General features: G+C 50.6%; 10 protein-coding genes across 10 annotated transcripts; 5 read left to right on the forward strand and 5 right to left on the reverse strand.

The window, feature by feature from the left end:
* Positions 1–238: 238 nt before the first annotated feature.
* Positions 239–1,929, reverse strand: N7446_001188 (maltose permease; the record flags this gene model as incomplete). Its single annotated transcript, XM_058509937.1, has 3 exons — positions 239–1,394; positions 1,451–1,700; positions 1,779–1,929. 3 exons carry the CDS (start codon positions 1,927–1,929, stop codon positions 239–241), a joined length of 1,557 nt encoding a protein of 518 aa, XP_058375473.1.
* Positions 1,930–2,551: 622 nt separating this feature from the next.
* Positions 2,552–5,312, reverse strand: N7446_001189 (glycoside hydrolase family 3 protein; the record flags this gene model as incomplete). Its single annotated transcript, XM_058509938.1, has 5 exons — positions 2,552–3,821; positions 3,875–4,706; positions 4,765–4,945; positions 4,995–5,135; positions 5,187–5,312. 5 exons carry the CDS (start codon positions 5,310–5,312, stop codon positions 2,552–2,554), a joined length of 2,550 nt encoding a protein of 849 aa, XP_058375474.1.
* A 293-nt stretch (positions 5,313–5,605) lies between these two features.
* On the forward strand, positions 5,606–7,003 carry N7446_001190 (uncharacterized protein; the record flags this gene model as incomplete). Its single annotated transcript, XM_058509939.1, has 3 exons — positions 5,606–5,893; positions 5,945–6,696; positions 6,769–7,003. 3 exons carry the CDS (start codon positions 5,606–5,608, stop codon positions 7,001–7,003), a joined length of 1,275 nt encoding a protein of 424 aa, XP_058375475.1.
* A 97-nt stretch (positions 7,004–7,100) lies between these two features.
* Positions 7,101–9,623, reverse strand: N7446_001191 (uncharacterized protein; the record flags this gene model as incomplete). Its single annotated transcript, XM_058509940.1, has 6 exons — positions 7,101–8,013; positions 8,093–8,229; positions 8,290–8,499; positions 8,561–8,967; positions 9,032–9,395; positions 9,471–9,623. The coding sequence occupies 6 exons, from the start codon at positions 9,621–9,623 to the stop codon at positions 7,101–7,103; spliced, it is 2,184 nt and encodes a 727-aa protein (XP_058375476.1).
* Positions 9,624–9,862: 239 nt separating this feature from the next.
* Positions 9,863–10,426, forward strand: N7446_001192 (RidA family protein; the record flags this gene model as incomplete). Its single annotated transcript, XM_058509941.1, has 1 exon — positions 9,863–10,426. One exon carries the CDS (start codon positions 9,863–9,865, stop codon positions 10,424–10,426), a length of 564 nt encoding a protein of 187 aa, XP_058375477.1.
* Positions 10,427–11,768: 1,342 nt separating this feature from the next.
* On the reverse strand, positions 11,769–12,457 carry N7446_001193 (GroES-like protein; the record flags this gene model as incomplete). Its single annotated transcript, XM_058509942.1, is given in 3 exon segments — positions 11,769–11,883; positions 11,954–12,287; positions 12,307–12,457. 3 exon segments carry the CDS (start codon positions 12,455–12,457, stop codon positions 11,769–11,771), a joined length of 600 nt encoding a protein of 199 aa, XP_058375478.1.
* A 1,689-nt stretch (positions 12,458–14,146) lies between these two features.
* On the forward strand, positions 14,147–16,069 carry N7446_001194 (sugar porter family MFS transporter; the record flags this gene model as incomplete). Its single annotated transcript, XM_058509943.1, has 7 exons — positions 14,147–14,195; positions 14,246–14,440; positions 14,508–14,647; positions 14,720–14,864; positions 14,936–15,541; positions 15,608–15,846; positions 15,929–16,069. 7 exons carry the CDS (start codon positions 14,147–14,149, stop codon positions 16,067–16,069), a joined length of 1,515 nt encoding a protein of 504 aa, XP_058375479.1.
* Positions 16,070–16,836: 767 nt separating this feature from the next.
* N7446_001195 (uncharacterized protein) lies at positions 16,837–18,797 on the reverse strand (the record flags this gene model as incomplete). Its single annotated transcript, XM_058509944.1, has 3 exons — positions 16,837–18,015; positions 18,062–18,608; positions 18,667–18,797. The coding sequence occupies 3 exons, from the start codon at positions 18,795–18,797 to the stop codon at positions 16,837–16,839; spliced, it is 1,857 nt and encodes a 618-aa protein (XP_058375480.1).
* Positions 18,798–19,418: 621 nt separating this feature from the next.
* On the forward strand, positions 19,419–20,650 carry N7446_001196 (Gfo/Idh/MocA family protein; the record flags this gene model as incomplete). The annotated part of the gene is made up of 2 exons (XM_058509945.1): positions 19,419–19,896; positions 19,953–20,650. 2 exons carry the CDS (start codon positions 19,419–19,421, stop codon positions 20,648–20,650), a joined length of 1,176 nt encoding a protein of 391 aa, XP_058375481.1.
* Positions 20,651–21,052: 402 nt separating this feature from the next.
* Positions 21,053–22,260, forward strand: N7446_001197 (Gfo/Idh/MocA family protein; the record flags this gene model as incomplete). Its single annotated transcript, XM_058509946.1, has 3 exons — positions 21,053–21,098; positions 21,170–21,529; positions 21,581–22,260. 3 exons carry the CDS (start codon positions 21,053–21,055, stop codon positions 22,258–22,260), a joined length of 1,086 nt encoding a protein of 361 aa, XP_058375482.1.
* Between the last annotated feature and the right edge of the window lie 251 nt (positions 22,261–22,511).

A 22,511-nucleotide genomic window follows, 5' to 3' on the forward strand; every position in this document is an offset into this window, starting at 1 on the left:
AGAAAGTGGAAAGAGTACTCGATTAATGCAAGTGGATAGGACGCGCGAATTGAATGCGAAGTAAAATATATTCTCAACTTTGCTCTGCCGGATCGATTTATATATCAACGACGGTCAAAACGTTTACTAGGCAGGCAGATGAAGATGTAGTGTCAATTGCGGTTTTGTTTCATGGTTTCTCTGAAACTTAATTTGTGATTGGCGGATGCAACATGTCGAGGCCAATGAGGAGATGGGCTCAAAACTTCCTCGCCGGCGTCCTCGCCTCAAACAACGCATCCAGGGCGCCAAAGGACCTCCCCTTAGTCTCCGGTAAAGCAAAGAAGCAAATCCCTGTACAGACAAACCCCATGCCCAGGAATATCAAGCCCGACTTCGCACCAAGGTTCGCATCTTCCTTATTAACCAGATATGGAATCGCAATTGACCAGGCCATATTAAATAGCGAGCTCGAAAGCGCCGCCAGCGAAGTCGTCTTAGCACGCAGCCGCGAGGACGAAATTTCGCCCACAATTGCCCACCCGACGGCACCGACAGACGAGAAGTAGAACAAGGCCCAGATGATGCAGAACGCTGCGAGCGCGCGGTAGTTCCAGCCTTGACCAAGGCCTTCGAAGCCCAGAATTGAGATTACGAGCAGGCATGCGAGCATTCCGTAGCAGCCTGTGAGCATCTGCGGTCGTCGGCCGACGCGCTCGATTAGGATGAAGGCCGCGAGCGCGGCGAGGAGCGAGACGATCGTCGAGATCATCGTGATTAGAAAAGCGTTGTGAATCCCCGAGAGCGTGAGGAAGTACGAGAGGTAATTTCCGCACAGCGGGTAGCCCGTGAGGATCTGCATTACGACGGGCAGGCACGCGAGGAGTGTGCGGCGTAGGTTCGTCCCCTGGAAGCACTCCAAGTAGGAGATCGATGAGGCAGCGGCGCGGAGCTGGCTCTCGTGCTCGAGCGTCGCCTGCATTTCGCGTACTTCTTCCTCCAGGGTATTGATATCGGTGTTCCTGGGTCGTAACCGTGCGAGGGATGCGCGGGCATCGGCTATTTTGCTTTGCGAGACAAGGTAGTACGGCGATTCAGGGACAAAGGCGAAGAACATAGCAAGGCAGAAAAGGGCAGGGCCAAACTGCGAGACGACGGCTCCGCGCCAGGACCACGAGTTGCCGAGGTGGCTTGTTCCTTCAAGGACACACGACGCAATGAGCTGGCCGACGATGATCCAGAACTGGAACAGCGAGAGCGTCAGGCCACGGATTGCGGTCGGGGTGATCTCCGAGACGAATGTTTGCGTGTTTGCTTGCATGGATCCCATGGTGGCGCCCATGAAGAGTTTGGCTACTATCCAGACTTTCCAGTTCGTAGAGAATAACTCGACGAAGGTGCCAACAACCGCGAGTCTAGTGAGCGGGGAACTGTTTAGTCAAACGCCACGAACCAGAGGTTCTGGACTTACCCAACAGTGAGCAGGAAGCACACGCGCCGACCAAATGTGTCATTGAGCGACCCCGAGACGATGGCCACTACCATGGCAGTCACGTACTGCACAATCGACCACACGAGCTGATGGTCTGCGGGAAGCGACCAGGCCTGCGAGGCCTGATCGTAGACACCGAACTGGCGGATGAACTGCGTATTGGCGATGATGGAACCGACCAGCGTCAGGTCGTAGCCGATGAGGATAGGCGTGGTCGAACAGGCGAAGGCTGTGCGATATACATATTAACCTCGAGACCGGACACCTCATATTCTCAATTACTTAGGGGTGGCATGAATCAACCCACCGGCTAGGACAGCGCGTCTGTGGTGCTTTGCTGCCATTAGCTGGTCCTTGAAGGAAAGGTCAGCAACAGCAAGGTCATTATCGTGGACCGTTGGACCCTCGAGGTCGACGTCGTCCTGCACGGCATGTTCAGATTTCTTCAAGCCGTCCATGGAAGCGAATACACAAGTTTCTGATATGAGGAGTTCAAAAGTTCGAGAATTCTCTGCTGAGTTACGACTAGCAGTCTACCTTACCCGCTATATAAACACACTAGAGATAGTCAAGATCGACTCCCTTGGGCCGTGTGGCGCATGCCCTGATAAGGACGTTTTCTGTGCGCGGAATTCACCTTCCGCCATACTAGTAGTCAGCTGGGGTAGCTTAGGTACCCCACACCCCAGATCAATTATACAACCCCTGTCTATCTGGGTGCGCCCTATCCCAACACGACATACCGGTATCAGCTGATGTGTTTGAAGACTGAATTCCGGCCATAGCCACGGTCAGGACAGAGATGTCGATATCGACCGCTGACTCCGAAATCTCCCGTCACCGGATCCACTTGGCCACAAGTTCGAGCTTAGGGCTTATGATACTCATTCGTGATAAATGTTTGCAATGTCGGAAATGTCTATCTCGACATCCGATGGGCTAACGGTAGGACTGGAGCCATGCCAGTGGCTTAGCCTTGCATTGACAGTTCTGGGATGCAAGGAATAGTCTGAAATAATCCTTATGCGTCATTTCTATTCAAACTATCTTTAGTAAAGCAACTTCAATATCGAACCAAAGCTATCTAATCCAAGTAACCTCCTTCGGCGCTTTCACCTTCCAAGCAGTCGCTGCATCCGCCGCAGTGGTACCCAGCAGGATCTCAAACTCAGCATTCACATCAATCACCCAGCACCGTCTCCTGATGTCAAACGCGCCAAACGCGCGGTAGTCAATCCGAATCGCCACCTCCTCTGACTCACCGGGTAGCAAGGGCCGTGACTTGGCGAATCCGCAAATCTGCTTCTTCGGCCGCTGGAGCCTTCGCGGAGCACACTGCGAGAACCAAGCGATGACTGTCTGGCGACCTGGTAGATCACTCCCACCGGTGTTCCTCACGCGGGCCGTAACGACCCAGGGTGTTGAGCTGTCTGCAACCAGTGCATGCGTGATAATCGAGCCCGACGAGACCTCAAAGGTGTTGTAGGAGAGGCCGTATCCGATCGGGAACAGCGGCTTGGTAGACAAGAGATCCCACCAGCGGTAGCCGACAAACAAGCCCTCGGTATAGTGGATTTCATTCTCCTCGCCAGGGAAGGAGGAGAAAGCGGGACAGTCCTCGATCCGCCAGGGGAAGGTAACGGGCAGTCGACCGGAAGGGTTTACATGGCCACATACAACGTCGGCCGCTGCATTCCCCAGTTCCTGCCCTTGGTACCAGGTATACAAGATTGCGGACACCTCGTCCATCCACGGCTCCATGTTAATGGGTGTTCCAGCTTGTACCAGTACGATGGTTCGCGGGCACACCGCTGCGACGCGCCGGATTAGACGGACTTGGTCGCCCGGCAGGTTGAACGACAAAATATCTTGCCCTTCGGTCTCCCACTCCTTGTCGCGCCCAACGACGATAATCGCGGCGTCACAGTCCGCAGCTACTCCGGCCGCCCCAGAGGGTAGGTCGGCGACGTCCGCTTCCTCGAAGCCAAAGCGTATACCCTGAAACTGGTCTTCCATGGGATCTAGCAAGGGCTGGACGTCCGGCGTGAACTGGCGATTGTGAGAATGGTAGTCGATTCGGATGCCATATTGTCTACCGGCTGAAAAATCCATTGATGTCACCTTTTCCTCACTGCCATACGTGAAGAAGAGGCTTCCTTTTTCCTCAAAGGCGCCGGATTGTTCGATTAGCATGGCTCCATCGACATACATCTTTGCCGGCCCAATTGAGGCCAGAGACAAGTTGTGATGTCCTGATGTACGAGGTCTGATTGATGCACGGACCCGGAATGAGAAGCCCTCCTGAACTTCAGGTGGAACGGTTCCGAACGACATGTAATACAAATCGTCACTGGCAAGATGTATTAGAAAGCGTAACAGTGCGATACAGAAAGCGACACTCACGTGTGGGTTGTTAACGCAGGCTGAACCGTCAGGTCATTCCCGTTGTACCAGTCGATGGCCGCGCCTGACTTGCCTGTATCCGGGTTCGTCGCCACTTGGCAAACAGGAAGGTACCGGTTAACCTTCGCTCCTTCTGCAAAGACAATCTCCGTCGCGGTACTGCTAAACTCCGCCCTTATCGAGTCGTAGACAGACGTCCAGTAAGGGGCCTTGATGTACGAACTTCCACCTCCACCAGCAACGACGCGCGCGGCAATTGGACCGAAAATGCCTAGCTTGCGGATGTTCTCAGAAGGTTTCAGAGGGAGGGCTCCTGCTTCGTTCTTCAACATAACAATTCCCCCGGCCGCCGCTCGGCGAAGCAGGGCTCTCTTCTCAGACGTGTCCTCGCACCGCTCAGGGTCATCTCGGGGATCGGCAAACCGGCCGGCTTTCTCGAGGAGGCGCAGGATGCGGCCTGCGGACTCCGTGACCCGATGTAAGTTAACAGTCCCATTATGGATGGGTTTCTCGAGCGCCTCCTTCGATCGCTTGGAAGGCGGCCCAGGCATTTCGAGGTCCAGCCCGTTGTTGATCGACTCGACTGTCGATGTTGTGCCTCCCCAGTCGCTCATAAAGACCCCGTCCCAGCGCCACTCGCCCCGAGCGATATCAATGAGCAGTTCCTTCGATGCATCGCAGTAGTGCCCATTGACCTTGTTGTATGCCGTCATCATGCACCAGGGATCCGCGTCACGGACGACCATCTGGAACGGCAACAAGTAGACCTCGCGCAGGGCGCGGGGGGGAACGTTGACATTGTATTTGAATCGCTTGGTCTCTTGGTCGTTGGCTACATGCCGTTAGCATTGGGGATGAAACATAGAGTAAACGTAGAGGAAGGAGCTTACCAACAAAGTGTTTTGGCGTGGCCCCAACACCGCGGGACTGAATTCCTCGAACGTAGGCAATACCCAGCTTGCCTGTGAGATACGGATCCTCGCTAAAAGCTTCAAAGTTGCGCCCACCGAGTGGGTGCCGCTGGATGCAAATCGTGGGCGCAAGCAGGACAGACGCGGACTTGGATTTGCACTGCGGTTCCGTCAGAACGAGATAACATCACACATCTAACTCGACTCACCTCCTCCCCGAGTAACTGTCCGATCTCATAAAGGAGTTTCTCATCCCAGGTCGCCCCCAGACTCACGCCTGCTGGTAGAAAGGCAGCAGGAACATTCTCTCCAAAAATCTCGCCTCGAGCGCCCGACGGCCCATCGGTCACCTTTGGCGTTCAGTTATCGTGACAAACTCTGTTCAGCATTTCGTATCTCACCTTCAAGGAGGGTATGCCAAGTCTCTCAATAGCCGCTGTTCGCCATTGCGATCGGCCGGCAATGAGCTGGCATTTTTCATCCAGCGTCAAACTTGCCAATAGCGATCCTGTATCCGGTTCTGCCATGGTGTGTGTCGATGCCCTAACTCTGTTGCGATGATTGCAATGTAAATTAGACAGCCTTGAGACTGACAAAATCATGGCCAGCCCCACGGTCTAAAGGCGGAATTCACGTTCCTTTGACTGGAGGAATCCACATTCCGCTAGGATGGTCAATGATACTAGCGTAGATTTCAAGTCTTGGCCATGATATTTCCTTTTCCCTTTGTTTACGAGATACAAAGTAAGGATGTGGCATCAAATATACCTCCTAGCTGTACTGGCGCCATCGACTCGCGTTTTCCTCTGCGGCCTATACCATGGACTTCGCATATGGCTTGGTCCTTCCGCTAATTCCTGAAGGCAAAGCCAAAGATACGAACTTCTTGACTCTCGAGCTGGATAGTCGCGTTCAAAGTGACCATGGATCTTGTCAAGAATCTAAATCATCATTGTCTCCTATGATGGCAGTTCCTGCAACACAAAGGGCAGTCGTCACTCGCGAGGTGGGCAAAACACTAAATATGTCGCTTGAAACGATATCCGTGCGAGAACCTGGCCCAAGCGAGGTTGTCATTCGCATTTCATACTCGGGAATCTGCTGCAGCGTAAGTTGGCAAAACATGACGACGTTCTTCCGTATTTGACTCCGTGTTCAGGATTCCATGTTCTCCGTCGGGCCACAACCGGGCTACCCCAAGTACAACCATATTGCCGGCCACGAAGGGATCGGGCATATTGTCAAGTCGCACGAACCGACCCTCGCGCCGTCCACCAACCGTCTATACGGCATTCGATATCTCGCCTGGAGCTGCGGCTCGTGCACCTATTGCCTGCACGACTTGCCTACCTCGTGTCCATCCCAGCTTAACACCCCCAAGCAAGTCCCCGGCACGTTCCAGGAGTACCTCACGGTTCCGAGCTGTGTGCTTGTGCCATTACCAGAGAATATCACCGACGGGAGGGTCGATACCGCCCTCTACGCCGCTGCGCTCTGCTCCGGGTCAACGGCTCTCACGTCTCTTCGAGCTGCTTCGCTCGGTGCTGGGAGCATCGTGGTCGTAGTCGGCGTAATGGGAGCCATCGGGCATCTAGTGGGGATGATAGCGAAAAAGATTCTGGGCGCAAAAGTGATCGGTGTGGACCTCCCAGCCAAAGTAGACAGGGCTTCACCTCAGGACTCCCATGACTACTGCGATATCCTTCTTGGGGCTCCCAAGTCTCACCAGGGCAACGCCTGGGAGGAGTTCCACGCGGCGGTGCTGAATGCTTGCGCGCAACTCCGTGGAGAGCAACGTGGTGGGGGTGTGAAGAGAGCAGCCGAGTGCGTGATTGTGACGAGTAGCTCCATCGAGGCGTTCCAGAAGCTCGATGAATACGTCCGCGATGGAGGCACCATTGTCTGCGCCGGGTTTGTTTTTCTTCTCCTTTTATATTCCTACGATGGGTTATGTTCTCTCTTCCTGACATGTCTATTCCGCAGGGTGCCGAAAGGGCTGAACAGGGTCTCTCTTCCGCTTCATTGTCTTGTCGAACGAAACCTGCACTTGTCCGGAAATCTCATGGGTAGTCATGACGCGGCATTAGAGGTAATGGAATACATCCGGACCAATCGTATCACCCCCCGCGTCAGTAAAGTACGGCTGGAAGGAGTTCCAGAGCGCTTGCAAGCAATGATGGATTATCAGACAGTGGGCAAGGTTGTGGTTTGTATGTGAAAATATACCCTTTGGTTGTCAGGGGCCATCCTTTCCGGTCACAATATCTCAGCCGTCCAGCATTTTCGAATAGAACGAAGATTGGGTCCCTCCATGTTTATAATTCGTGTTGTTCGGGTGAAAACCCTGGGAACGGCTCGAAGCCGTAGGGAAAGCCCAACATGAGCCCATCAAACAGGGTCTCACCTTCTGCCCCTAGAGAATCGTAGTTCGCTGTGCCTTGCCACATACCAACGTCGTGAAAGCTGCCGGCATAATTCTCTCCTCCCAGTACACTGTCCCAAAAAGACCCACTGATTCCCTCGAGGTCTGCGTCCGGCGCAGCGGCGGAGCAGCCAGGCGTCGACGATGCAGGCTGAGAACTGCTATCCGCTTTGCTGCGCACGTGTCGGTGCTCGAGGATGGCCAGAACCGCCTTCCAATACCGACGAGCAGGCGACCACGAGCTCGCCAGCTCACCCAAAGTGACTACACATGAATTGATGGCCTTAGCAATCGCCTTTTGCGACCTGGCTTCGCCGCCATCATCCATCTCGTTGCTCACACAATTATTTAAACTAAAAATGAAGAAAAGCACTGCGGACAGCGTACAATGCGTAGCGGTGACGGGGGTCTGCCGGAAACTGCCAAAAGCCTTGCGGTACTGCTCGCCTAGAAGGCTAATCTCCCGTGCCGCGTCCATGCACAGTGTCATCGCTCTCTCGGCCGTCGGGTCTGATTGATCCTGGCCCTGGTCCTTGCTTAGCCCCCCTGTTGATGGTGTTTCACGGCTTGGGCGTTGCTTCCGGGCCAGAAAGGGCTTGGTTAGCATGATCAGGGACGTGTGGTACACCATATGAAGGATGAAGGTATATGGCCGAGTGTGAGTGTGAGTGCGAGCATCGCTGCCCGCGGATAGTTTGATCTGCAATTCCACGGGAAGTCGGTATTTCCAGCTTTTCAACTCTAAAAGGCATTGGTCGAAGAAGGTGTGACGTTGAACCCCTGGTGACAGACTTTTTGGGGCATAGCTAAGCAGACCCGTGGGTTAGCTGGCACAACATAAAGCAGGGAGCATCACCTCCAATGCAAGTATCTGGTTGAACATACAGACTTGTAAGGATCTTCTCGAGAATCTGACATTGCGTTGATAGGGCGTGATGAAGTGATCGAAGGGCTTCCCTAGGACTCGTAGGCTCCTGCCCAGTGCCACTGGGCAGAGGCAACTGAACCAACGCTTGAGAGTCCTAGAATAAACAACCCGTTAGTCGTGTGCATAGCGAGAGATACCGGAAGCCTTGACTTACGAGCATAGTACACACTCTCCCAGTATAGCTCGCCCACATCTTGTCAGTGCAGAAGAGCGCCCAATAAATCTGCTTTCGAAGCTCTATCTCCACCTCCGAAAACACGTGGGACTTGTGCAATGTCGCACTATTCAGGTTCAGGCCCATGTCTAAAGCTAAACGGACAGCCATTCCATGCTTGAGCCAGCCCTTTGAATCCGATCCGGTTGCCTAGAGAACCCACCAATCTTAGCTACTATCATGTTAACGATACCGACAAAGAGTCACTCACCACATACATTATAGCGAGGATACCCAGCGATTGGATGGTTGTGATGCTCGGGGACTGGAGATCGAAATGAAGGAGGACCTCGGCGATCTCGAGGAACGCCTGACCAGCTGTGTTGGGATCATCGCGCACGGAGCGCACTTCGGGTCTATCCGAGTAGCGAGAGCCAATGGCCAGGATACTGTTGAGCAGAAGCGGGCTGAAGTAGCGGCCTTTGCTTTGCATGCTCTCCCGGAAGAGTGACTCATCCACGAGTTGACACCAGGGTTGCTCCCACTCGAAGTAGATTGCGATCAGATGTTCTTTCAAGTCCTCGGAAATATCACATCCCGATTGGATCTCTTGACAGAACTGGTTGAGGCGAGAACCGACTGGAGGAAGCGAGGTCGGTGCTACATGATCAGTGTCCGCTATCGTTTCTCAGCACAAAAGCAGCAACCACATAGCAGACGTCCGTGAATAGGTTAAACATACCAGCATTCGAGTGCAGGAGTTCTACACGCCCACTACTAGACCCAAAATAGCTCACCTCTCCATCGTCCCCGACCCCAAACGACCCCTTGGAGCAGAGAGCCCCATCGGGCTCCGTAATCTGCGGTGACGGTTGTGCTGGTAAAGACGTGCCCGATCCAAAGTCACCCCGCGCTCTAAGCTGAGCAATGGTCGCATCGACATCGATCGAATGCAGCCAGAGGACTTGCTCCAGCAGGTCAATCCGACTCTGCAGCAGCATCACGAGCGACTTGGGCGCCGTGCCACGGCTGTCGTCTCTGCCCGTGAACTTGCAGTCGATGCCGTGGCGCAGACAGCGTCCGCACGAGGGTTTCGTCCCGTCACACTACGTAAATAGATGCCGTTGGCCAGAAAATACAGGCAAGCCAATATATAAAGAAAAGATGATGTGAGATTTTACCTTCGCTCTTCGTCGCCGACACTCCTGGCAGGCTTCGGTCGTGTAGGGCGATCGAATGGCTCGTGGGCTTTTTCGCCGCGCGGAGCCCTTGCGGATGGGTGTTTTTACGGGAAAGTCCATCAGGAGTCCGTTCTTGTTTCTTGCTTCATTCATCAAGGCGAATTTGTGGGAAGGAGACAGGGAGGGGATTGTGAAAGTGATTGAGCCTTGATCCAGGGTGGGTCCATTAGTCACTCGAGCGGAAATCACATTCCGCTCCCTCCACTGGACCAACTGCCCTTTCCAAAGTATATAAACTAGACTCCTGCAATATCTATCTTCGTATTTACTCACTTAATCTGTCCCTTACGTCCACGAACTGCTACCTGGACTTACTTGTTCACCCTCGCACCATGTCGCACCTAACATACTATGCCTACCCGGCTGCCGGCGTCGAGAAACAAAAGACCTTCCACTACAGCCAAGCGGTGCGGATTGGAGACCGCATTGAATGCGCCGGACAAGGTAAGAAAAACTCGAACAAAAATTACAAACCAACCGCATACCGGGCGCCTGTGATGCTTTGCAATGATATATACTATAAAGCTCCACAGCTACTGCTTCCGCGCGCGAACGCGTTCTTACTTACCTTACGCATCATACTGATTGAAATATCTACAGGCGGCTGGGACCCAACAACAGGGGTCTTTGAGAAAGAAATCAATGCCCAGATCGACCTAGCCTTTGCCAATGTCGAGCGCAATTTGAAGGACGCCGGAGGCAAGGGTTGGTCGCAGGTATTCCGAGTGAATTCGTACCATGTGCCGATCAACAACGAGGCGATGGATGCGATGGTGCAGAATTTCAAAAAGTATATGCCTGATCATCAGCCGATTTGGACGTGTGTTGGGGTTACGAGGTTGGGTGAGGATGATATGCGGGTTGAGATTGAGGTTGTGGCGCATGTACCACAGTAAGAGGGCGACTTTAAAAATCGAACAACATTACAAGGTTTACGGAAAGACGCAGCCGCTTCTGAAGAATTCACTGAACTAAAAGAAGAACTAAGCACCACAGTGCGCAGCTCTCTTAATAGAATGTAGGAGGTATTGAATAGTAGAAACCCACATAGGTTTCCTGATTGAATCTTAATATGGTCTTTTTCAAGCTCTCCCCTTGGGGCCGCCCCTGGTGAAAAAAAAAAAAAAAGAAAAAAATTCTGACCGGGGAAGCTAAAATGCAACGGTTGAGGGCATTGAAAGTATGAATATCTGAAGGCGAATTTTCGAGCTTCACAGTATTGGTCGCGACTAACTTTCGAAACTTTCCTTTCCTCTTGGAGTGCAGCGACTGGCTCGAAGAAACGGTACTTTGAGTGAGTCATTGATACTGGACGACTCGGGACCAGTGACTTCGTTCGCTATTTGTTCCACAGAAGTCTTTGAGGTACAGTATTCATGCCCTTTCTGTTGATAGAATGAAAAATATTGTCAACACCAGTCCTTGTGAATACATTTAGACCGAAGGCCTTTCTAACACCATCGATGGCAACAGTTCAAACGTCTGGCTGGCCCATAAGGTATTTTGTTAATTCCGCCTAGTATGTGGAAATATTGACGTCACAAGTGCGTATCCATTTCTTTTATTTAAATCCGCATGTCTGAGCCGTGCCAACTTCCCGCTTCCACTATTACGATGTGAGAGTCGGAGCTCACCGATCTTTTCGCCATTACCGAGGCAAACCTTGCTCGAGAATAGGATCAATCACAGCCCTTGCGCAATTGAATTTGGAACCACCCAGCCCTAGAACCACCGTTATCTCTGCCACCTACATTATTATAATGATTCAACAACTCTCACAGGTACGTTGCCACGTTTCAAACAACTTACGTAGTCTTATCCGGAACGCTAGCTGTATTGTCTGAAAATACTGCTTCGCGCAAATGATCATTTCCCTGAAAGTGGACAGCCATTGATATTTCGGCATTTCAATATAGCGCACTTGTCTTGCTCATTATGATGCGTATGAAGCGTCGAAGAAAATGTCAGAAACCCAGATATGCGAGGTGGTCTCCACCGCGCAGTAGCGACAACAGGGCCAGGCATGTTTCGAAGGATAGATATGACAGATGAGGACCTGGTTTCTTATATCGAGGATTTGTCAAAGAGAACGGCAAATAGATTTTGAAGACGGTTTGACAAGAGTAGAGACTAGACTGTTCTTGTCCACTCACAGTCATGTGTTCCCTCCTGATACTTCGAGGGAAATTATTGGCAATATTGATGGGTCTAAAGCTGAGAAAGCGTGCCAGTAATAAACTATGAGCTGATATTCCTGCCCTTGAGCCCACCCATCAGATTTCCGGACAGGTACAAGTTTCGTTCCACAACCGTCCGAAGTGCAATTTGTAGTAAATCTTCGCCTTTCGGCACCCTACGAAATAGTGATTAGAAACTCCAGTCTGGGTATAAAGAAGATATGCACGGATACTAACTCAACACACACGATCCTTCCACCGTCGCGTACATATTCATCCAGTCGATGGAAAGAGGAAAACGAACTGCTGATAACTATCACGGCCTCGGCTGCATGTTTCAAGCCACGCTCATCTTGAAGCTTGTCACAAGTCGCGAGCAAAGCAGACTGGAAGGCTGACCAATCTGCGCCGTGATTGACCTCGGGTGTACTTGGTCGGATATCGCTGTACTCATCCCAGTCCCGGGGTAGAGCGCTTATTTTTGATGCTAGATCAATACCAAAGACCTTTGCTTGAGAGACATTTTTAGCAATGGCACCAGTGAGATGACCGATAGCACCCGCGATACCAGTGATGATGACTACACCTCCAGGGTTTACATTTGCCGCACGCAATGACGTGAGGCTCGTTGAGCCAGAGCAAATGCACTAGCATAAAGAGCAGGATCAATCCCTCCATCCAGGAGTCCGGCCGGTAGAGAGATGAGGCAGGATGCTGGAATGGTGACATATTCTTGGAAAGTCCCCGCATGGTGAATTGGCGTATTCAGTTTCAATGGACATGATGTTGGTAATCTGCGAAGACAATATGTGCACGTCCCACATGATGACCCTAGGTAGCGAATCCCGACGCGTTTCCCAAGGGTTGAAGGTGCATATGACTTGATGACTTAGCCAATGCCTTCATGGCCCGCAATGTGGTTTAATTGGTGAGCTTGAGGTTCTGATGTAACTGAAAAGGATGCATCCTAAAGGGGATAGACTGTTTTAGCTGCTTTTCATACGACATTGGGAAAGAATCATTGCTTACGCTGCAACATATACCGGTATACAGTATACGGACGACAACTTCACCATGAGACGGATCTTGCACCGCAATTGTTTGATTGGTCTGGTTAAGAGTCTTCTTCGTCTCAAGAGTAACTATCGCCCGCTGCATCGTTGGTATCTGCTCGTTCGGAATCATGTACGACCCATCAACGAACTGACAGCAAGAAATTGCTAGACCTGGCGAAGACGTACAATCAGAGATAGTCTCATCTTTGACTCTTTTTTCGATTTCTTTGTCCGAGGCAAGAACGATCAGACATTTTTCACGGCGGCTATTGCCATTTTTGAATAGAACATCTGTGCTCAGTCGAACAGAGTATTAAAGATCTCCGAGATCCTTTTCCGCCACCAATATCCTATTGAACATATCGTTAATAAATGAAGACTCGGAGCAGAAAGCCTTGGGAACTGTGAACAAACTGGTTTGTGGAGCGTAGGTAAAGAGCATTAGCAGGCAGCGGCTTTTATTGGATGATGTTGGAAAAGCCCCATAGACGTACAATAATTATCGAAAATCTGTACAGGCATGCAGAAACTATTTTGCTACATCAAGAAATTGCAAAAAAAATTCAGAATATTTTTTAACCAGAACATTCCGACTGATTCGAAAATGTTAGCGGGATTCGAAGATGTTATCTCGATAGCGCGTAGCGGAATGTGACTTCCCGAACTTATCATAGGCCAAATCGCGATTTGTGTATGATCTCACGGAATATGAATTCCCAACATTTGAATACGCTTATCACAGCGTCATCTGGACCAATAATTAAAATATCTTGTATTTTAGCGCATCAACTATACCGCTTAATTATATCAGTCAAAAGTTTGGGTGGAGTAAAGATTCAAAATTAATAATATACGGAATAATGAAGATTAAAGAGCAATTCACCCTTTTCTGAATCTGTTCCTGCCCCTAGTATTTTTCTTGTACTATCCTATGCTTTGCCTTACTGAAACACACACCCTGCGGCACGATGAATATTAACAATATATGAAACCACGATCATTTAAAGCCCCAGAGAAGGCCCACAGACCCTAGGGGGTCCGTGGGTTAACCTAATTGAGTATGGTAACAGCGGATAGGAAATCGATCAGAGATTAAGAGAATGTTCATCATGTTAGAACGGACTTCATCGTCCGATAGATAATATACGTGATTTCCTATCTTCCAATCAAAGCGCCACACATAGATATCCATAATCGAAACTGACTCATCTCCTGGGGCTATTGCCTATCTCCAGGGTTAGAAATTGAGATATATTAGTCCATACCTGTAACATCATGGTATCAGTGCTTCCATTTCAGTTTGTCTCTAATTATTTAAAGCAGCCCCCGACACAGTCGCGGAGTTTCTTGAAATATTATTAGACTTACATCATCAATTACCAAAATGGTATCATTTGGACAATGCATCATATACGGAATGATCTTTGCATCAGGTCTGTCTTTCACACGTAGAATTACCGACATTGCTGACAAACCCCCAAAGGAGCGCTTATTGGATATGACTCCGGATACTTGAATGGTGTCTTGGGCTCAGAGGACTTTATCAAAAGATACGGAATCACAAACCCTTCAACTAGAGAGACATATCTGCAGCCTCACACTCGATCACTATTTACTTCCATTTTAGTCGTGGGAACGATGCTTGGGTCGGCCCTGGCATCCATCGCAGCTGATCGAAGTAAGGTTTTGCTCAACCAAGTTGCTTCTCCCATTCCTTCCCAGCCTTGCTCACATGTGACCTATAGTCGGACGGAAGGGCAGCTTGATGCTCGCAGCAGTGGTCTATACCATTGGCGTCGTGCTGCAAATCATTGCTCCGCCGCCAGCAGTGTTTGCCATTGGTCGTGCATTCCTAGGGGCAGCACTTGGCATAATCTCAGTGGTGGTAAGCAAAGCTCACCCGAAGCTGTCAAAGTAAACAATAGAAACCACTAACCTAGAGTGAAATATATTATAGTCTCCTATGTACTTGGTTGAATCCTCGAAGGCCAACACAAGAGGTCGACTGGTATCGTTCTACAGTCTTCTTCTCACCTGTGGGAATGTGTTGGCTTGTGGTATTAGTCTTGGAACCAGCAAGCTTTCTGGTGCTAATACTTGGCGTGAGTAGTCGTATACAGCCAAGCAGCAAAATCGTCAGCTTCTCAAGTACTGACTGCTTTATTTGACCTAGGAATCACCATCGCTTTTCAGCTCTTCCTTGCTTTGGTCGTCTTCGGCGGCGCAATCATCGCCCCGGAGTCGCCTGTCTTGTTGATGAAGAAGGGCAAGCCCGAGAAGGCTCGCAAGTCCATTGCCGCTCTTCGCAATATCGGCATAGCGTCGGATGAAATGCAGCAAGTGTACGAGGAAATTACTGATTGGGCAGCAGAACAAAGCACATATGAAAGTGTTCGACTCATTGAATGCTTTCAAGGGCCGAACCTGCGTCGTCAGTTGCTTGGCATGTGCATGGCAATTTTAACCATAGCAACTGGCATTACATTTTGGTTTGGTTATGGAACGACATTTTTTCAAGAAGCTGGAGTTAGTAACTCGTATTTGATTTCGCTGGTACTCGCGTTGGTGAACGCCATATTCACAGCTGTATCGACAATCTTGGTCGAAAAAGTTGGCCGACGCACATGTTTGTTGTGGGGAGCCGTGATCATGGGTGTGACAATGCTGGTCCCCGCAGTCATTAATTCAGTCTCCCCGGGCAGCGCCAGTGATCATATCGCTTTGGTTATTGGTGCTGTCATTTTCATTGCGGCTTACGCTACAACTTGGGGCACTGTGGGTATGGAAAATAGACATCTATCCCCACCAATGTGATTATTTATCAAACTTGACTGACAATATGAAGGTTGGGTGGTTATGACGGAGCCGTACTCTCAGCGCCTGCGACTCTATCAATCAACTCTTACGATGCTTGTCTATTGGCTAGCTACTTGGACAATTGGGTTTGTGACACCCTACCTAGTGGATGAGACTGCTGCAGATCTTGGAATCAATGTTTGCTACATTTGGTTTGCCATGATAGTCATTTCAGTTGTCTGGGCATACTCTTACGTGCCAGAGCTCTCTGGGCTCTCTGTTGCTGAGGTAAGTTAGACCATAAGGACGAGCATGAGCATGAGCATCATCTCTTTAAGTTTTGCCACTCCTGGTTCTGACTGGCTTATAGACCGATCTGCTTTTTGATACTGGTGTCCCGGCATGGAAATCGAAGGAATGGCACGGCCAGATTGGATCCTGCGAGGCAATTATCCCGGTTACAGAAAATAATACCCAGGAGGTCGATATATTCGAAAAAGGGAAGAAGTAATCGACAAGGCCGCGTATTTACGATAAAATATTTCCGTATATTTTACGATATCTATTTCCATTTGAAATCAACTGGTAGTACTTACTGTTTTGCAAGCTTGAATCTCGATTCCCGTCAAAGATAAGAAACGCTTTCCTTGCCAAGTTTGATCACACGCGTGAGGCCTACGGCTACGGAGGCCTACGTTCGAAAAAGGAGGATGATGAAGATTATGCTTAGGAAAGCTAAAACTACAGTAGTGCTCAAGAACCACACACCGTGTAACAAATAATCAAATATTGGTTGACTATCTGATGTAAGCTGCAGGCTAAGGACCTCTGTCGCGATTACCTTACGAATACTGCATGAAACCGGGTCTATAGATGATCCGTCGGCATAGCTTATGTAACTAGAATGGACCCATAAATAGTGAGAAATAGGGGTAATGGAAATACAGAGTCATTTACATCTCCAATTGGCCGGATACAGGACAAATCGTGACACAGCTTTTGTGCCTGAGGCCACAATCACGTGCGGCCCGTCTTGACCTGTTCGGCGCCTTTGCGGTACGTGGGGCCACTCCCGTTGCTGCCCTCCGATGTATTTAGTCCACTCACTTTCTAGACTTTGAAGGGCATGCCCCATCTACCCTTTGGATCACACTTTCATACCATGGACAGGATTGCTTGCATATCTAGGGGCTCACTACTTACGTATTCTGTTGCAAAAATCTACCTACTACCAACAGCTTGCAACGAAAGAGCCAAGCCACCAGAGCAGGAATAGCCTCAAGCATCTTTCAGGTAGGTCTCAAGCACTTCGATAGCACGAGGAATGCCTGGTCCTTCTGCCGCCCAGTACTGCATCCTGATGATAGCTGCCCGTATTTCCAGTCTCCATTCCCCAGGCACAGGGATGGTACCGCACCGAATCGCGGCGAGGATGAACAAACATGACGACGTGATACTGCGGATCATGTACCAGCTTCCGTGATGGCGATTTCGGTTTGGCTTATCCCGCATCATATAGAAACTGTATGCTACTGACTTCTCGACAAACGGCTGGATAATATCTCGGTAGGGCGCTCCAGGTAGTGAATGAATGGCGTAGTGCAAGAAAGGCGCGTAGATCCAGGTCTTGATTTCGAGTACGCGGTCTCGGACGTGATACGGTAGCTCTTCTATTGGAGGCGAATCGTCGCGGAATTGGATGAGAGGCGGAAGACCCGCGTACCATTCCTCCAGCTGCTGCTCGAACTGCTCGGCAGCTTTAACCAGGAAAGGCACCGAGTCTCTTGTCCAATCGCTATAATCCCCCGCATAGAAAAAGTTGAGCACGCGGTTGGCTATGCGGCGCAGCGTTATCTCAGTCAAGTAGTAGTACCAGGTCTGCTCATGTTGTTGACGCGACCCGAAAGTCGTGCGAATGGCCGATCTCGACCAACTAGGTCTTCCTTGAGGGGATGACCCAAACTCAGCGATGACTCCGTCATCGTCTATATCTGGGGGCGAAGGATGCATGTCGGAATAGTGGATATCCGCTAAGGAACTATTCGGGAGGCTGATCTCGGCTCGCAGTTCGCACTCGGTTTTGTAGCAGCTCCAGTACAATCTCTGCTCCATACTTCGTCGTTTGGAAGCCTCGGTCGAGCCCACTATCTGCCGAGGAAGCTGTTTCGCCTGGCACTGCAGGTAAAGCCAGTAGGACTTGGTCGCTGACTGGAACTGTGACCATGCGGTCAACGGTCGCATGATGTACATGTTGTACACGCCGGCTAAGAAGTGACACTGTGAGGAGAGAATCCCTGTCTCTAGAAGACCAAACCTTCTTCGAGCTAAGTTATAGTATGCCTCGCCTTGGCGGAGATCCTGGGCTTGCGCGTCGAGCGATGTCGGTTGTGTTTCCGTCTCGTCTACATGTGCGGGCGCAAACCGAGTCGCCACTCTGCCGAGCGCACACGCAAGAAGCTAGGTCGAGTAAGCATCGAACTGGGGTCGATTTGCGTCAACTCACCACGAGGCACGAAGCTGAGTCCCATTTCAGCCCATCCTCGACAACACTGCGAGCGTAAGAGCAGAGCATTCCAACGTCTAAGATGGGATTCTTGATGTGTACAAGCTCAAGAAATGCTTGTACCAGATCGATAATCTCATCTTCATCAATGCCGAGGGATGATGTCTTCATGGCAAGTCGCTTGTTTGAGCCTCGAGACGTACCTTCAAGTTCTTGAGCCTCATCGCAGCACTCCAACCCGAAAACGGCGTCCGTGATGTAGCTGGGCGGAAACAGGGTACCGAAGATGGGCCACTGGAGAACAGCATCTACGTTGGCCCTCGAAGACGGTATGTGGAGTTGGTCTGAGTCTTGGTCTTGCCCATGGGTTTCATGGTCGCGCGTGTCAATCTGCGTTGGCGTTCTATCCGCTTCTGTTGCTGTGATATCGGGGCCGCCGACCGGGCTCATCAATGAAGCAAGTCTAGTGACGGGAACTTGAATATCATCCAACCGAGAAAGGACGTGGTTTAGCTTGTCCAAGATCAGAAGGCTCGCGGAGTCGAAGCTACGATAGGTTAGTCAACTAGTACTTCTTTTTCTGGGTGAGAAGTAATGACACGTACGAAGAGATATCCTGAGAGTCCCCGTAAACGCATGCAGCCTTTGATTTCTCACAATTACTACATGAAGGACGCGCGTTGTTGCACTTGACCTTTTTCGAGCGACATAGCTGGCATGCGGTGAGAGCCCGCATCCTTGGGTAGGTCCCCATAACTCTCGAGCCGCCAGGCCACTTACGCTTCCGTGACGTTGTCAGCGCGGAGTCTCCGGAGACGGGGTTAGTCGTATATCCCTCCTTGCATTTCCCCGGACTTGAATCAGGATGTGGGAGCCCCCTGTCGACGTGGGATCGTGTACACGTTGGCAGGTTGGATAGGATTGCGAGGGAACGGCCGAAGGCTGGAAGCAATGCGACATTGTGGATGTGTGAAAGAACAAGACATGCGAAAAGAGATTATTCACGCGGAGACCCGGGCTTGATATGATGAGAGGCCTCTGGGGATGGGACGTTGTGGGGTTGTGGGGCTCGCGGAGTCTCGGACAAATTGAGCTGGTGGAGTCGTCGGGGAGTGCCGGAGTTCATCCTAGTTGTCCTCAAAGCTGTAGTCTGTGCGGCTCCTTGCGACGGTACCAGAAGCACCAGCACATACCACATCCTCCCCGTGCCGCTCAAAATTGGCCGGGACAGGCACGAGCTTGATCAACGTAGAGTAACACTCGCTCTGCTCTATTTTAAAGCCCTTTAAAATCATCGGCCTTTACCCCTTGAAACCATCCGCGTTCTCATCCTCATCGTGTCATGCAAACTCTCACCATGCCCGCGTCAACCCCAAGCAGAGTCGTTAACATTGGACTCCTCGGCTGCGGCGAGGTCGCCCAGGTTGTCTACATTCCCACGTTATCCCTCATGAGCGACTGGTTTCGAATCACCTATCTATGTGACATCTCTCCAGCTTCACTCGAGCACTGCGCGGCCAAGCTCAACAACGTCCCGGCGACCACCAGCAACCCTACCGAGCTTTGTAAGTCTGATCAAGTCGATGTTGTGGTGGTAGTTAGCTCGGACGAGTATCACGCTTCCCACGCCATCTTGGCTCTTGAACATGATAAGCACGTTCTGGTGGAGAAACCTGTAGCACTCACGAGGCGAGATGCCCTGGCTATCGCAGAGGTTGAGAAGCGCAGCAGGGGTAGAGCCATGGTTGCGTATATGAGGCGATATGCTGCGCCGTTTGAGGATGCAGTCCGGGAAATTGGAGGCATGGACAAGATCCTGTACGCGCGAGTGCGAGGTGAGTTGTAACCAGATAACATCATAGGCCGTTGGCAGAGACTGACAAATCTACAGACATCATCGGACCCAACTCTCACTTTGTGAATCAATCTGGGACTTTCCCCAAAAAGGTTGCCGACTTTTCTGCTGCAGACACCGCAGACAAGGACTCACGAGCGAAAGAGATGGCGGAGACTGCCCTCAAAGACGAATGCGGCGTTCATCAATCTCCTGAATCAACTCTCATGTGGCGCATCTTTGGTGGTCTCGGTTCTCATGACCTGTCACTTATGAGGGAAGCTCTCGGAATGCCTGAAAAGGTCGTCGGTTCTTCTCTTGGGTTTCCCTTCTGGAAGTACGTCTCCCTGGCTACGGACCTGATCGAGAAAAACAATGCTAACGAGAACACCCTGTATAGCGTCCTGTATAAATACCGAAACTTTACAGTATCATACGAGTCGGGAATTGACAATGTTCCTCGCTTCGATGCCCATCTGGAAGTATACGGCACCGACAGGACGGTCAAGGTCCAATACGATACGCCATACGTCAAAGGCCTGCCCGTGACTATGCACATTGCTGAAAACGCAGACGGAGTTTATAAGGAAACCACTATTCGGAAGTCTTATGAGGATCCGTATACTCTAGAGCTGAAAACGCTTTGGGAAATGGTTGTGGACGGAAAGCAGCCGAAGACAACAGTAGAAGATGCTTTGCAGGATATTGAGATTTTTGCGATGGCGATGCGTCACGGATATGGTGTAGGACATTAGGCAAAACAAGCTGTGATAATAGCATCTCTAGTTGGTATCAAAGCTCGGTTCTAGGGCATCGCTAAATTATGAACATGTTTTCTCTTGAACCCCGAAAATGCGATACACTTCCTTGACGTTGTCATTTGACCATCACCACTCATGACACCACCGGCTTACTGTAATACATAGAGTCTTCGAGCTGATAGTTGCGTGGTTGTCGCGCCTTTTCGCAGAGCCCCACCTAGGGCGTGCCCGCGGAGTCTCGGACAACGCCCGTTCGATCCAGTCATTATCGGGCTATCATGTACGAAAGGCCCCATCTACCGCCTCTATTCTTTATAAAACCTGTCCAAACCTAGAGTATAAGTAGGCCGTACGCAAGTCCGACTTTTGTGGCTTCTGTATTGCAGCACCAACAACATGCTTGGAAAGGAAGAACTCCCTGTTCTCCGATGGGGTATTGTCGGTATGCTAGTCACCTGAAAACTGCGCACACCTCCAGGGTCGCATGGCTAATGGATCTCTCTACCTGGTCAGGATGCGGCTTAATCTCTTCATGGTTCGTCTCTGATCTGTGTCTGGAGCGACTGGATGCCACCACGAGACACATCGTCCAGGCTGTTGGGTCTTCTTCCACAGAGAAAGGGTCGGCGTTTGTTTCCAGCCATTGCCCTTCGCAACAACCTGCCGTTTATGATTCGTATGATGCGGTCTACAACGACACCAACGTCGATATTGTCTACATTGGCACGCCTCACGTCATGCACTGCCAGAATGCTCTAGATGCTATTGCTGCAGGGAAGCATGTTCTCTGCGAAAAGCCTATTGCCATCAACACCCCGGACGCAAAGAAGATAATTGACGCCGCTCGTGAGAAGAATGTTTTCCTGATGGAAGGTGAATAAACCTGGCTTCCTCTGAAGGCGACACTGCTAACAGGATATCCAGCGGTTTGGACGCGCTTCTTCCCCATTGCAAAAAAGCTTCAGTCACTCTTGCACGAGGACAAGGTCATTGGCGAAATTGCTTCTGTCTTTGTCGACTTTGGGCTCTACATGCCCATCGCTGAGGCTGACCTGACCCGCCGCACTGCAAGTCGAGACCTCGGCGCAGGTGCCCTTCTGGACATTGGCATCTATACCCTCACTTGGGCATCCTTGGCTCTGGACACGTCTCCGAATCGCCTAGCCAATACCAACCCTAGCATCAAGGCCAGCATGATATTCGGTAGCGAGATGGACCTGGACAAAAAAGTCGATGAGCTGACGTCCGTAATTCTCCAGTACCCGGATCTGAAAGCCCATGCAATTTGTACTTCTTCTTTGCTGTACAAGACTGGAGAAGAGTTTGCTTGTGTGATAGGCTCCAAAGGCTCCATTGCTATCGGAGGACCTGGAACATCCAAACCAGACTACTTGGTAGTGCGGCTCAATGGCGAAGAGGATCAGCGATTGGAGTTTAAAGTTCCTGGTTGGGGCTTCCACTACGAGGCTGATGCTGTTGCGGAGGATATTAGAGCAGGGAGGTTGGAGAACGACACTTGCTCCCAGCACACCACCCTCACGATCATGTCCCGCATGGATGATGCGCGGGCCCAGTGCGGCTTGGTGTATCCCCAAGAGGAATAGATGAACTACCCTGGGGAATCAAATATGGTCTTTGAACCCTAGGGAATAGCCTAGAAATCGTTAATTAGTAGGCGATGAAGCAATTCTGCAGAAATCCTATAGTATATACTACGTAGAGACTTATCCCGGGAATGCATGAGAGGTACACTGTGTCAAAAATATATTTCTGCATTGATACAATGTAGCTTGATGAACCAACTACCAACTACACACTCTATAATAACTACCTTACTAAACCACTCATTTCAGGG

The sequence above is a fragment of the Penicillium canescens genome (assembly GCF_028828765.1).
Source record: "Penicillium canescens strain IBT 15451 chromosome Unknown utg000002l_segment0_segment0, whole genome shotgun sequence".
In the NCBI taxonomy this organism is placed as follows: Eukaryota; Fungi; Ascomycota; class Eurotiomycetes; order Eurotiales; family Aspergillaceae; genus Penicillium; species Penicillium canescens.